The sequence below is a fragment of the Bos indicus genome, chromosome 11 (genome assembly GCF_029378745.1).
Source record: "Bos indicus isolate NIAB-ARS_2022 breed Sahiwal x Tharparkar chromosome 11, NIAB-ARS_B.indTharparkar_mat_pri_1.0, whole genome shotgun sequence".
Classification (NCBI taxonomy): Eukaryota; Metazoa; Chordata; class Mammalia; order Artiodactyla; family Bovidae; genus Bos; species Bos indicus.
In genome coordinates this window covers 96015976-96028063 of record NC_091770.1, presented here as the reverse complement: position 1 = coordinate 96028063, position 12088 = coordinate 96015976, and the positions used below count along the sequence as shown (strand labels likewise).

Below are 12088 nucleotides of genomic sequence, written 5' to 3'. Positions count from 1 at the left end.
AGCTGGGTGTGACTTCCGGTGACTACTTCCCACCAGTGAGTATGAAAGTATCCGGTGACGGCAGCAGGCAGGCTGGGTAATTGACAGATATTGGCACTGCCGGGTGATGGCTCATGGAAACTGAGAATTATCTGTATTTCCATACCCATACCTTTATTCGCTTCATGTTTTTGGAATTAAAATTGAACTGTGTAGAATGTTGAACTGCAATGCATTCTTGACCTGAATACGGTGTACTAGAATTTATCAGAACTGTATGGACTTCTAAGCATGCATGTCCTTAAATAGTCGTATGCGTCTTGAGCGTTGTTAAACTTAGTGCAGGCTTAAAACCTCTAAGTAGTGTAAAAAAGGACTGAACGAATGTAAGAATTCTGATAATCGGCAGAAACGCTAGTGAAATACCAGTTAGAGAAAAGATCAAATATACCATGAAACTGAACTGCAGCTGCAGTGCTGCGGATGAACTTAGAGCATGGGAGGGGAATGGCTGGAGGTGAGTGAAAGGCCTCCAGACTGATGGAGGAGACGTGTCGGACGTGAATGAATAATCGACAAGATGACGACAGCTGAGGAACATATCTAAAAATACGTGTTGCACCTGGGAGCCCCGCAAGGCCTCTGGCGCTTCCTCAGATCTCTCCCACCTCCTGTCTGACCAGACATGCCTTTCATAGTCAAAATAATCAGACAGTTTCTTACACCTCTAATCTTTTCAATACCCATTAACAACAACAAGAGCAGTCTTTTGAATCTGATCATTGGATCGTTAGGTGTTATCTGAGAACAAGATTGTCATTTGGCTTGACAAAGAAATACATGAATAAATGCCCCATGTTTTAAGATCTTTCAGAACCCCCTTGAGATGCAGGGTAGCTAATATTTCTGGTCTTCAGTATTATTGAACCTGTGCCTCTTGTGTTTTCATAAATATTTCAACAAAACCATGAATCAGTAGCTACTATCCTTCTGTCACTATAACCCCCAAACCTGGAGTTTATTTTTTACCCTATCTGCTTTTTAAAAAATTTTTCTGCATTTTTGGGTTCTAAGCATACTTTATTTCTGCTTGTAATTGATTATTCATTATCATATAATAACTATAATGTTATAGGAGTGCCTCCTATGAGGCAGGTACAGTACTAAGTATTTTTCCTGTGTCATCTCTAATCTTCACAATAACCCTTCAAGGTATGTGTTCCCACATTATACATCAGGAATCAGAGATTCAGGGAGGGGAGGGTACCTGATCCTATCTGGGAAACCATTGTAGCCACAATGGTGGATCCAAGTCAGTCCTACTCAAAAGCCTTTTACCTCTCATCTCGTTTAGGGGAGAACTGCACAAAAGTAGACCCAATAATAGAACAGACAAATATGTGAAACCTTGTGGGGAAAAAAACTCAGACTCTTCCCTCTTGGATAGCTAGACCCCAAGCAGACATCAGTGTTTTCCTAATGCATTGTCAGCTTTTCACCGGTATGTGGTGTTTTCTCAATGTTCAGTTCACTGTTTCAGCCTCCTCCCCTCCTCCTGCCCCTTTGATCTTCCAGGCCCTCAGTACCGCCTGGAGAAGCAGAGCGAGCCCAACGTCGCCGTGGACCTGGAGAGCACCTTGGAGAGCCAGAGCGCCTGGGAGTTCTGCCTGGTCCGCGAGAACAGTACGTTGGCCTCCTCGCTCCATGTCCGCTTTGTCCATTGCAACATGCTCACCAGTCCCGTGTCTGGGAACGCTCAGTGGTCTGGCCTCCCTAGGCAGATTTGAAGTGACTGTTTTCCAAAGCAGACCTCAGCCTTCACGCCAGAAGCGTAATCCCAGTGTGAAATGATTGATTTCATGCTTTTTGGTAAAGAGTCTGCATCCTGCTTGGCCCTCTGTGATTAATATTTAATCTGTTAAACTGTTGTCTTCCTAAATTAGGAACAGTCCTGGAAACGGCTTAGAAATGTAAGGCCTTTTCTGTGGCAAAGGCTATTTTGTATATAAAGCATCTGGCCCTGTCGATATCACTGGTCAGTCATCAGGTTTTAGAAAATTCTGACCATTTTCATACTCTCGGCTGGAGGCAGCATAGGGTGGTTCCTAGTGGTGTGTAGAAAGCCTCTCTGCTGCTGCTGCTGCTGCTAAGTCACTTCAGTCGTGTGCAACTCTGTGCGACCCCATAGACGGCAGCCCACCAGCCTCCCCCGTCCCTGGGATTCTCCAGGCAAGAACACTGGAGTGGGTTGCCATTTCCTTCTCCAAGAAAGCCTCTTTAAATTTTAGTTAATTTCTTTCCTTCTCTTTAGAATTTCAGATTTGTGAATTTTGGCCCTTCCTCTCCGCTGTACCCCAGTTGACTTAAGGAGCAACATGTGGAGACTGATCTCAGCAGCCAACTCGCCCTCATTCCTGGTTCATTCAGGGCTTTCACACTCTCACACAGGCAGTTTCTTCTTTCCTCTGCTCTGGTTAACTTTCTCATCCTTCTTCTCAGTTTAAATGTCACCTTAAAAGAGGCCACCTGTGATCTCCCTGTTCCCTCATTGCCTAAACCCCATCCATCCCTCACTTGGGTCCCCAGCTATATTCCATCATAGAGCATACTACTTTTTCTTCATGGCATATATTTCTGTTTATAATTATCTATTTTTCCAAATGAATGATTGATGTCTGTCTCTCCCACTGCACTGTCAAGTCTTTGAGGGTATACCTGATCCATACCAGACTGACCTGTATTAATTCACCTAATATTCACTCATCACCCATTTTGGGCCTTGCGCGGTACGTTGGAACTCTGTAGTGGATTCTGTCTCACATTGTTGACTTCTTGTTATTTGAATAAGATAAAAGATTATTTGTTAGGATATTGGTATAGACTTTGGATATATAACACTTAGATATGCAAAAAAATTTCAGATAACAAAGTATAATGAAAATTTTTAGCCTCCTTTCTCTCCCCTAATTCCTCTACAGGAGACAACGGTTGTTCCCAGTGTCTTTGGTATCTTTCCAAAGATCATCCAAAGATGATCCAAAGGGATCATCTAAACATATGCAAACATATTCTGTATATGTGCATGAATACACCCACATAAAGACATGTATATATATACACACATTTGGGATCCCTGACAGTTTAGCTGGTAAAGAATCCGCCTGCAATGCAGGAGCCCCCAGTTCAATGCCTGGGTTGGGAAGATCCCCTGGAGAAGGAATAGGCTACCCACTCTAGTATTGTTTGGCTTCCCTTGTGGCTCAGCTGGTAAAGAATCCACCTGCAGTGTGGGAGACCTGGGTTCGATCCTTGGCTTGGGAAGATCCCCTGGAGAAAGGAAAGGCTACCCACTCCAGTATTCTGGCCTGGAGAATTCCATGAACTGTATAGTCCATGGGGTCGCACACATATTTCCCCCTTTTAGCAACAAATGGAAAAAACTGTCATCAGTGCTCTACATTTTTCTTTTATCGTTTTAACAATGTATCACATAGAGAATACTCCATATGTTGCATCAATCCATATATTGTTCCATATATAAATTTACCTCTTTCTAATTGCTGTATAGTATTTCACAGTATGCTGTGATTCCAAATTAAATGTGGTTTGGGGTTTGGGGGGTTTTTTCTTTGAGGATAAGGTGCAGCTTTCTTCTACTGGGGAAGAAAAGCTATAAGGATTGATGGATAAAGTTTTGAAATCTGGTCTCTTGTTCTTACTCTACTTCCACTTCCAAGTATGAGCATAGTCTTAATTAAGTTGTATGACCTCTGTTAGCCTCAGCACCCCCATCTTAAAGAATTCACAAAGTCCTTTCAAAGCTTGCCTTTGAGTCAAAATCACTTTGTTAGTGAAAGAAGACCGTACCAGCATGTACAGAATGTGCCAGGTAGTCAGTGGTTTGGAATCAATGGAATATTATAACTAGTCTCTGTAAAATGGAAGTAAACTATAAAAACTATTTCTTCTTTTTTATAGAAAAGATTTTTTTTAATTTTAAGTAGAAATTTTAATCAGGAATGCATATTGTTCCCCAGTAGCTACCTATTAAGAAATTGTACTGAGACAAAGAAAAATGTTTCAGAAACAAAATTTTTTTCACTTCTGTCACTGTATTTGATCAGGACAGGCTTGCTATCCTTAAAGCCATTTTAGAAGTGAGCTAAATTATAAGCATCTATCATGCAGTGTTTAAGGGAATACGCTGTCAAGCCAGACCCTCAGTTCACATTCTGGCCTTGCCACTAACTGGCTGTGTGACCTTGGACAGCTTACTTAACCTCTCTTAGGTAGTTAATTTACCCTCATAAGGTTGATGGGCAGATTCATAAAGCTCTTAGAATGGTGCCTGGGACATAATAAAACACTCAATAAATATTAACTGTAATTAATAAATAACAGAAGAGCAGCATTCCGTGGCTCATAAAGCAGATGAGGCAAGGATGTGGCAGTCTGAAGCACTAGAACTATCTGGGCCCTCAAGGAGGTATGTGGTTGGGGGAGGGAGTGATGTGGAATGGAGGGGAAAGGGAGAGCAGGGGCCAGGGCCAGTGCGGAAGTCTGGTCACGGGACCAGAGAACTTAGAAGCAGGGTGCTTTCCGGCACCTGTGCTTTGGTGTCCCAGAGGAGGTACACCTATAAGGAAAAGCATTTGATTGAGAAGACTGCATAAGAGCAGGCATAAGCCTTTCAGATTTCCTTCCTTAGAGGGACAGGGCATGGCTTTTTTTATACCAATCACATCAAAAGATCTTTTTAAATTATTCAGACCTGCTGCTGTAAGGCCTCATGTGATACATTTTGCTCCCTCTTATATAATCGTCACAACCACCTTTCAAGATGCTTTTCTGATTGTAGAGAGGGGTTGTGACTTGTCCAGTGTTAGCTAGTCACTAAGTGATGAAGCAGAATTCTAAGTCAACTGTCTGATTCTAAAGCCTACCCTGAGATTGTTGATACAGCAACCTAAATTTTCAATCCTAAGAACGGTGATGACAATCGTCTTTATGTACTATAAGAGAGAAGCTTGCAAATGAAGCTAACATGACAAGAGTTTCTGCCTAGGGACTGAGAGGCAACATTTGTGCTTGGATCTTGGCCTAAATAAGAAAGTGACAAGCCAAAGTCCTTGAGCTTTCCAGTTTGGATTCTAGTCTGATAATCTACTGCATCCTTCAGCCAACTGTCTGCTCGAAGCTGGAATAAGACCAGAAGGAAGCCTGAGTACATTATAGAGAGGATGTAACATTAGAAGATTTCCATTCTTGTCCAAGTGCCTATATAAATCCTGGCACCAGACTGAACTTCAGTTTCCTTTTCTACCAAACGTTGCCAGCCACCTTTCCCTTTACCCACTGATCTTACATGGGAAGCCATCCAGAGCCTTAGAAGAAAGATGCCACTTATACCAGCTTATTGTTTCCACAGCTTTAAGAGAGAAACTTGGAAAGTTCCCATCATCAGGGCTAAAATAGACCTGAAATTGAACCGGATTTATGGAGTACCACAAAGCGTCAGACACTGTGTCTTCCCTGTTTTATCGCTCACTGGTCTGCCCGTATGGCAGTTCAGCGTAGTACTTAAAGCATGGTGTTTAGAATGAGGCAGACCTTAGCTGGACACTGCCACCTCTTACATCAGACAAATCAGGTCACCTCTCTGAGCCTCAGCTTCCTGTGTAAATGGAAGTGGTTGAATCCATTTCACAAGATTGTTGTAAGGATTAAATGAGATAGAGGTGCTGTTATTCTTAGACTTCTGTGGTCATCATCTTTGGGCTTCCGAGGTAGCTCAGTGGATAAAGTATCTGCCTGCCAATGCAGGAGATAAGGGTTCAATCCCTGGGTCAGGAAGATCCCCTGGAGGAGGAAATGGCAACTCACTCCAGTATTCTTGCCTGGAGAATCCAGTGAACAGGGGAGACTGGTGGGCTGCAGTCCATGGGGTTGCACAGTGTTGGGCACAGCTGAGCAACTAGGCACGCACGGTCATCATCTTCATGTTACAGGAGAAGAAACTAAGGCTTTAAGAAGGTGATTTGCTCATGGTCACATGAATAATAATTAGGGGACCTAGAAAAATGTGTCTTCTGTCCACTAAGTCTAGTGAAAGAGCTGAATCTAATTGTTTCCTTAAAGAAGTTGCATAGAAAGAAGATTCTTTAAATACCTGTTTAATCTCCTTTGCTCTCCTTTTCTTTTCAAGGAGACCTTCCCTTATTTCAATGCCTTAGTGAAGTCTCCTTTATTTAAGGCTGCCCTGAGGAAGAGCTTCACCTCGAGGTGGGCAGACCCTCAGATAGCTGGACTGTGGCAGAGGAGCGTGTCTCAGGGTCTCAGTTTGTGGGAGTCCTCTTTCACCTCCTCAGTTTCCCCTTGAAGACCCAGGAAAGAAGGCACCTCCTTCTCAAAGCCGCCGCAGCCCGCCTGGTTGCCATTCCCTGGGCTCTGGTAGAGTCCTTCTCCTTACCGCTATCTGATCACTGGTCCCACTAGATGGATTTCCCCACTCCCACACTGGACTGTGACCACTCAGCCCCGCCCAAAGGGCAGAGACTGGATTTGAGTTCCCCCTACATCTCAGTGCCCGTGGCCAGATGTGGTTCATTCCTCAGGAGGGAAGGGAGCCTTTTGAGACCCCAGCATCTCCAGGTTACTTCCTGGGGCTCCAAGGTACAAGTGTGTGATGACATTTAAAAGGAACTTGGGTTTTGCGTGAGCATCTTTAGATATGAGAGTTTCATCATCTTTAGGTTCTTGGGGTTTTCCCTTCCCCGCTGCCCCCATCAACGTGCTCAGTCGTGTCTGATTCTTTGCGACCTCATGAACTGTAGCCAGCCAGGCTCCTATGTTCATTGGCTTTCCCAGGCAAGAATCCTAGAGTGGATTGCCATGCCCTCCTCCAGGGAATCTTTCTGACCCAGGGATCGAACCCACATCTCATGTCTCCTGCACTGGCAGGCAGGTTCTTTACCACTGGCATCACCAACTCCCATCAATATTACTCAATAAAAAAATACTCAATAAAAAAACAACTGCAGACAGTGAATGACTGCTTATACTGGTGTTTCCGCCTCCTCTTCTTGGTGCGTATTCTTAGCACACCAAGTGCGCTCTGTGCCAGCCCTGGAGACTCCCTCAGGGTTCTCCTTGGCTTCTGGAGGGTTTGCCTTCTTCAGTTACAAATGACTAATCTCTCCAATTTCTGTCATGTGACTTAAGTACCAGGGCTTTAAGCCTCTTTTATTATACCACAACAGCAGTCCTCAAAAGCAGGAGGAAAAAAAAAATGTGATCCTGCAAATAAACTCTTATTTACAAATGGTAATGACTTGTGGTGTTCGTGGTACATATTTTAGGTTGAATTACTGCTGAAAGCCGATTACGTGTCTGCCTCTGGTGGGCGGAAACGTGTTCCCTGTAAGGAATTTTCTGTATGGGTGAGAATTTTTTCAAGTAGATATTGGATAATAGCTCCCTGCTTGCTGCACACTAACAGAATTTAAATGAAACAGACACGGTATCCCCGAGGCCAGAATACCTGTGTCTCCGCCTCTTGCTGTCTGGTTGCCTTGAGCTGGTTGGCAGTGTGTTGTAGAGGAAAGGCAGGATGTTTGGGGCCCCAGCGTGTCCTTAGGCAAGCCCTCCTCTGAGCTCCATTTCCCTATCTGTAAAACCCAGTGGGAATCCCTTCCCTGTGGAGCTGTTTTAAGGATTAAATGAAATTGTGTGCATTAAAAGCATGTGGTAAAGTGCAGTGCCCAGCGCGAGTCCTGGCCACTTGCTGTGTTTGTGCGTCCAGACACCCCGGCTAGTCTGCAGTTGTGAGTGGTGGTCTTTTACCTCCCTGTCGTTCCTCTTCTCCCTCTAGATTCTTAGACTTCCTGTGGGCCCGTTTGGGCAACAGCCAGCACCGAGGGTGCGTGATCCCTAGGGCAAAACACAGTGCTGATCTGAACTGGAAACAAGTGTGTGCCCTGTCCACACCGACTTCTTCAGCAGTGAGTGTCTGCCTTGTGCTCTTTGGGCTGAGAAATTCCACATAAATTGCATTTTCACTTCCCCTCTCTTTGTTGAAAGTCCCCCCCTCCTTTTCATTTTATCATTAGGTAGTAATTAGTATTCAAGGGAAATTGGTCTTAATATATTAAAATTGGTTAAGTGCATTTAGACCTGTACCACAGCCAATGTCTTATTGGAAAATGTAATTGGGGACTCTGTGTATGTAATTAATTGAATTACAATTAAGAACTTTCATTAAGCGATACACTGGTACATTAGAGCAGTGTGGAAACATGTTTGACGAGCCACAAAGCCCGTACGGGCTCTAAGTGAGGGCACAGAGATTCGTGTCCCTCTGGCGGGCTCCTGGCCCTGGAAGCTGCCCTGCAGCCCCTGCCTGATGGTCGAGTGACGCAGCAGGTGACATTTCTGCAGCGACTCCCCTTATGGGAGGTGGGATTCTTCCAGCACGCGTGCCCTCATTCTGACTCTGGAGTCGGAGAGATGCCTCAGTGCTGATCAGTTGTTCCAGTTCTTAAGATATTTTGTCTTGTAAATTGTCCAAAATACCCAGACTCTCTAGAAGACTCCATTACTTTTCTTGTGTTTTGAACAGGGACAGACACAATAGAAGAAGAGGAAGTGAGGGGAATCCGGTCATCATCCTAACTTCCAGGCAGATCTGTAATGAGCAAGTGGTTCAGACCTGTGCATGTCATGATTGATCCTGTATAGGCCTCACTCTGGACATATATTTGCTCATTCATCCTCCAAACATAGATGGCCCCTCCTCTGGGCCAGTCACTGTGCTGGGAGAGTACAGAGGATACACAGCCCACACATCATGGAGTTCACAGCTGCTCCAAGTGCTGTGAGGGGGTGAGAGTATATAGGAGGGCTCGAGCTGGTGAGAGTAGGCCAGAAAGCTTCCTTGAGGAAGAATGAAAAGGAGTCATTCAGATCATGAGTATGAAGAATGTTCAGAAGCCAAGGGACTGCTTCTCCAAAAGTCTTGAGAAAGAGCTTGGTGTGCTTGAGATGGTGTATTTGAATGGAGTGGAATGAAAGAAGCAGGGGAGCGTGTGCTGAAAGATGAGAGCGGGGACCAGACAGGAGCTTGGACGCAGAGCTTAAACCTCCCCCCCACCCCTGGCCTCCATGATCCGCTCTTTTTAGGAATTCTGCAAACCTGAATCGTTTCCTTCTGATCACCTCATAAAACAAGATTATCCTGATTTATCGAGGGTCTGAAATCTCCCTGTGGAAAGGCTCTGACTCCAAGAGCTTAATCAATTAGGCAGTGACAGCACGGATCCCTACCTGGTTGCACCACGGCAAATTCAGTGAAGGCTATATCCTACTGTATGATCCTGGAGGCTTTGGAGAGATTACTACACGGGGCATGGGAGTGCGCATGTGTGTGTTACAGTATATCACCTATTGATTATTTTTTAGAGACCAGCAAAAATGACTAGTAGCCAAAGGGAAGTGTTTAATAGAAGAGAAGTTTGGGGCTTATGAGTCTTTGGGGACTTAAAAGGACTTTGGGAAAAAAATGTGATGGATATAGAATGCTAAAGGAGAGTTTTTTCTCCGTGACTCACTCATGTACTAGCTTTGAGTCTTACCTGAGGATAGAGAGTTAGGTTTTATCCCTGATTGTTCTAGCAAAGCCAGGCATAGTTGTATTCTCCTTAGATACTGTTATGGCCCATGAACTTGTACATTCCCAGTCCCCCTAAGGAACATTTTTTACCCAAGGGGTTATGTGGTGGTTAAGGGCACAGTTTTGCAGTTAGGGGGGTTCCTGTCCTAACTCCAGCTGATGTTAGTTGTATGACTCTACTAGCAGGATGACTTTCTGAGCCTTGTTTTTCTCACTTGTGCAAGGAGACTATTAGCCAACTTAAAGGAGCATTGAGAAAATGAAGTGAGATAATGTAAGTGCCGAGCGTAGTATCTGCCATGTAGTAAGCACTCAGTAAATGTTCGCTGCCACTGGAGTTGTTGCTGAGGCAGGGTCCCTGCCAGGTAAGGCGTCTGAGTGGAAAAGTAGGATTGGTGTGTCAGGTTTTAGTAACCGAGGTAAAACTCAAGGGATGGTGTACAACTCAGATACTGTTATGGTTAATATGTGACATCAACCTCATTCAAGCCACCAACAGCATTTATTGAGCATCTGCTCTGCACTCTATAGGATGGAATGTTCTTGCCCTCAAGGAGCCCATAGTCCAGAAAGGGAGTCCAGATACTTATCATGTAAGACACTTATCATGAAAGCCTTCAGCGAAGGGTGACAGGATTTCAGGGAAAAGATCAGGGAAAGACTCCATGTGGATTAGACTTCTAAGTGTATAAATTTTAGAGTGGAAAGGACATTCTGGCCAGATAGTGTAACTGGAACAAAATCCAGTTTGGCTGAAGCCGGCATTGTTCTATCTGGGGAGTAGCAATAAGGCTACAAGATAGAATGGGGCAGAAGGTAGCTTGTTTACTCTTCAGTCATTTGCATAACAGTATTTTACTGCATGTCAGGTCCTGCTCTCTGAAGACTTTTCCCCTCCACCCACACCGTTTTATTTTCCACCACTCGCCTTCACAGACTCTTTGCACCAGCCAAGTGCGAACCCTGCTGCCATCCTCCAGTGATCCCAAAGCACGAGCACAGCTTCTGGCACACGGTTGGTGCTGGGTGACTGGGAGGAAGGGTCACCAGGGCCATCATGCTGCAGAGAGTGTACATATGAGCTACTCTGCTGCTTGGTCACTCAGTTGTGTCCAACTGCCTGCTAGCCCATAGACTGTAGCCCACCAGAGACTTCTGTCCATGGAATTCTCCAGGCAAGAATACTGGAGTAGGTTGCTATTCCCTTCTCCAGGGGATCTTCCCAACCCAGGGATCAAACCCAGGTCTCCCACACTGCAGACAGATTCCTTACCATCTGAGCCACCAGGGAAGCCCACAAGTAAGAACTTAGCAAAGGCCACTGAACTTCGGTTGAGCTCTAAAGTTGGCGAGGATCTTTTTGGAGATGAAAGATAGAAGTTGCTTTAACTTCTAACTGGATGAGGCCTTTTAGATTTGACCTGAGACTCACTGAATCATAAAACGAAGTTTGATGTTCCATGTAGTTTGTGTCCAGGAACATAAGACATCTGCTGGAGGCGTACATCAAGTTCATCTGAGCTTTAATTTAATCGTTAGTGCTCATTTGTCTGAAAGAAAGTTATGTATGTACTGCCTCTAAGTGTCTCCCTCAGCTCCAGTGAAATCATGTAGTATACGAAAACGCTTCTTAAACAATATTAGTTGTAATTAGCCTTGATCTGACACCTGGCAGGAAGCCTGTTACTCTAACAGTGTGCGTACAGGCTCTCTGTTTGTGGTTGTTGTCAGGGATGTAACACAGGTACAGAGCTGTACTTGCACTTTTCTTTCCCATCATGGTTGTCCAGATGGGTGTCCAGGGACAATGAGGACGTGGCGTAAGAACCAATACAGGCAGCAATTCCCAAACTTTTTGGTCTCAGGACCTCTTTATATGCTTAAAAATTATTGAGACCCCAAAGAGCTCTTGTTTATTGGGTTATCTCTGTATTAGGAATTAAAAACTGAAAGATTTTAAATTATTTATGAATTTATTAAAAACAGTGGTAAATCCATTATGTGTTAACATAAGTAACATGTTTATTAAAATTTTTTTAAATAAAAATATTTTCTTATAAAAATGTAATGATAAGAGCAACACTTCTATTTTGGCTTGGGTTTTTTTTTTTTTTTTTTTTTCTTTTCTCTGAAAAGCATTTATTTTTGTACCATGAGGAAGATAAGTTATTGACTAATCTTCTGAACCAATGGGCAACTGTTTTCTGTTTTTGCAAATCGCTGTAATGTTTGACTTGGAAGACACCAGGATTTTCATACCTACTTCTGCATTCAGTCTGCTACAACACGTTATTTTGGTTGAAATAGTCACAGAAAATTTGGCTAACATAGATCCATTGTTGGAAAAGAGGAGAGTATTTCAATAGCCTTTTCAGTAAGGGTGCATATGAATTTTTGTTACTCTACCAAAACTCAAGTGGTAGTTACCTAAAGCTTGGTTGC

At 44.0% G+C, this 12088-nt stretch overlaps 1 protein-coding gene across 11 annotated transcripts in view; it reads left to right on the top strand.

The window, feature by feature from the left end:
* Window positions 1–12088, top strand: part of MAPKAP1 (MAPK associated protein 1) — a 232978-nt gene that overhangs the window by 171037 nt on the left and 49853 nt on the right. For 10 of the 11 annotated variants that reach the window (XM_019970850.2, XM_019970845.2, XM_070799238.1 and 7 more), the window contains one exon: window positions 1555–1662. The exons of the other annotated variant lie outside the window; for it this stretch is intronic. In XM_019970850.2, coding sequence (XP_019826409.1) covers window positions 1555–1662 — 108 coding nt within the window. The remainder of the gene's footprint in view (window positions 1–1554; window positions 1663–12088) is intronic. 11 annotated transcript variants of the gene reach the window in all.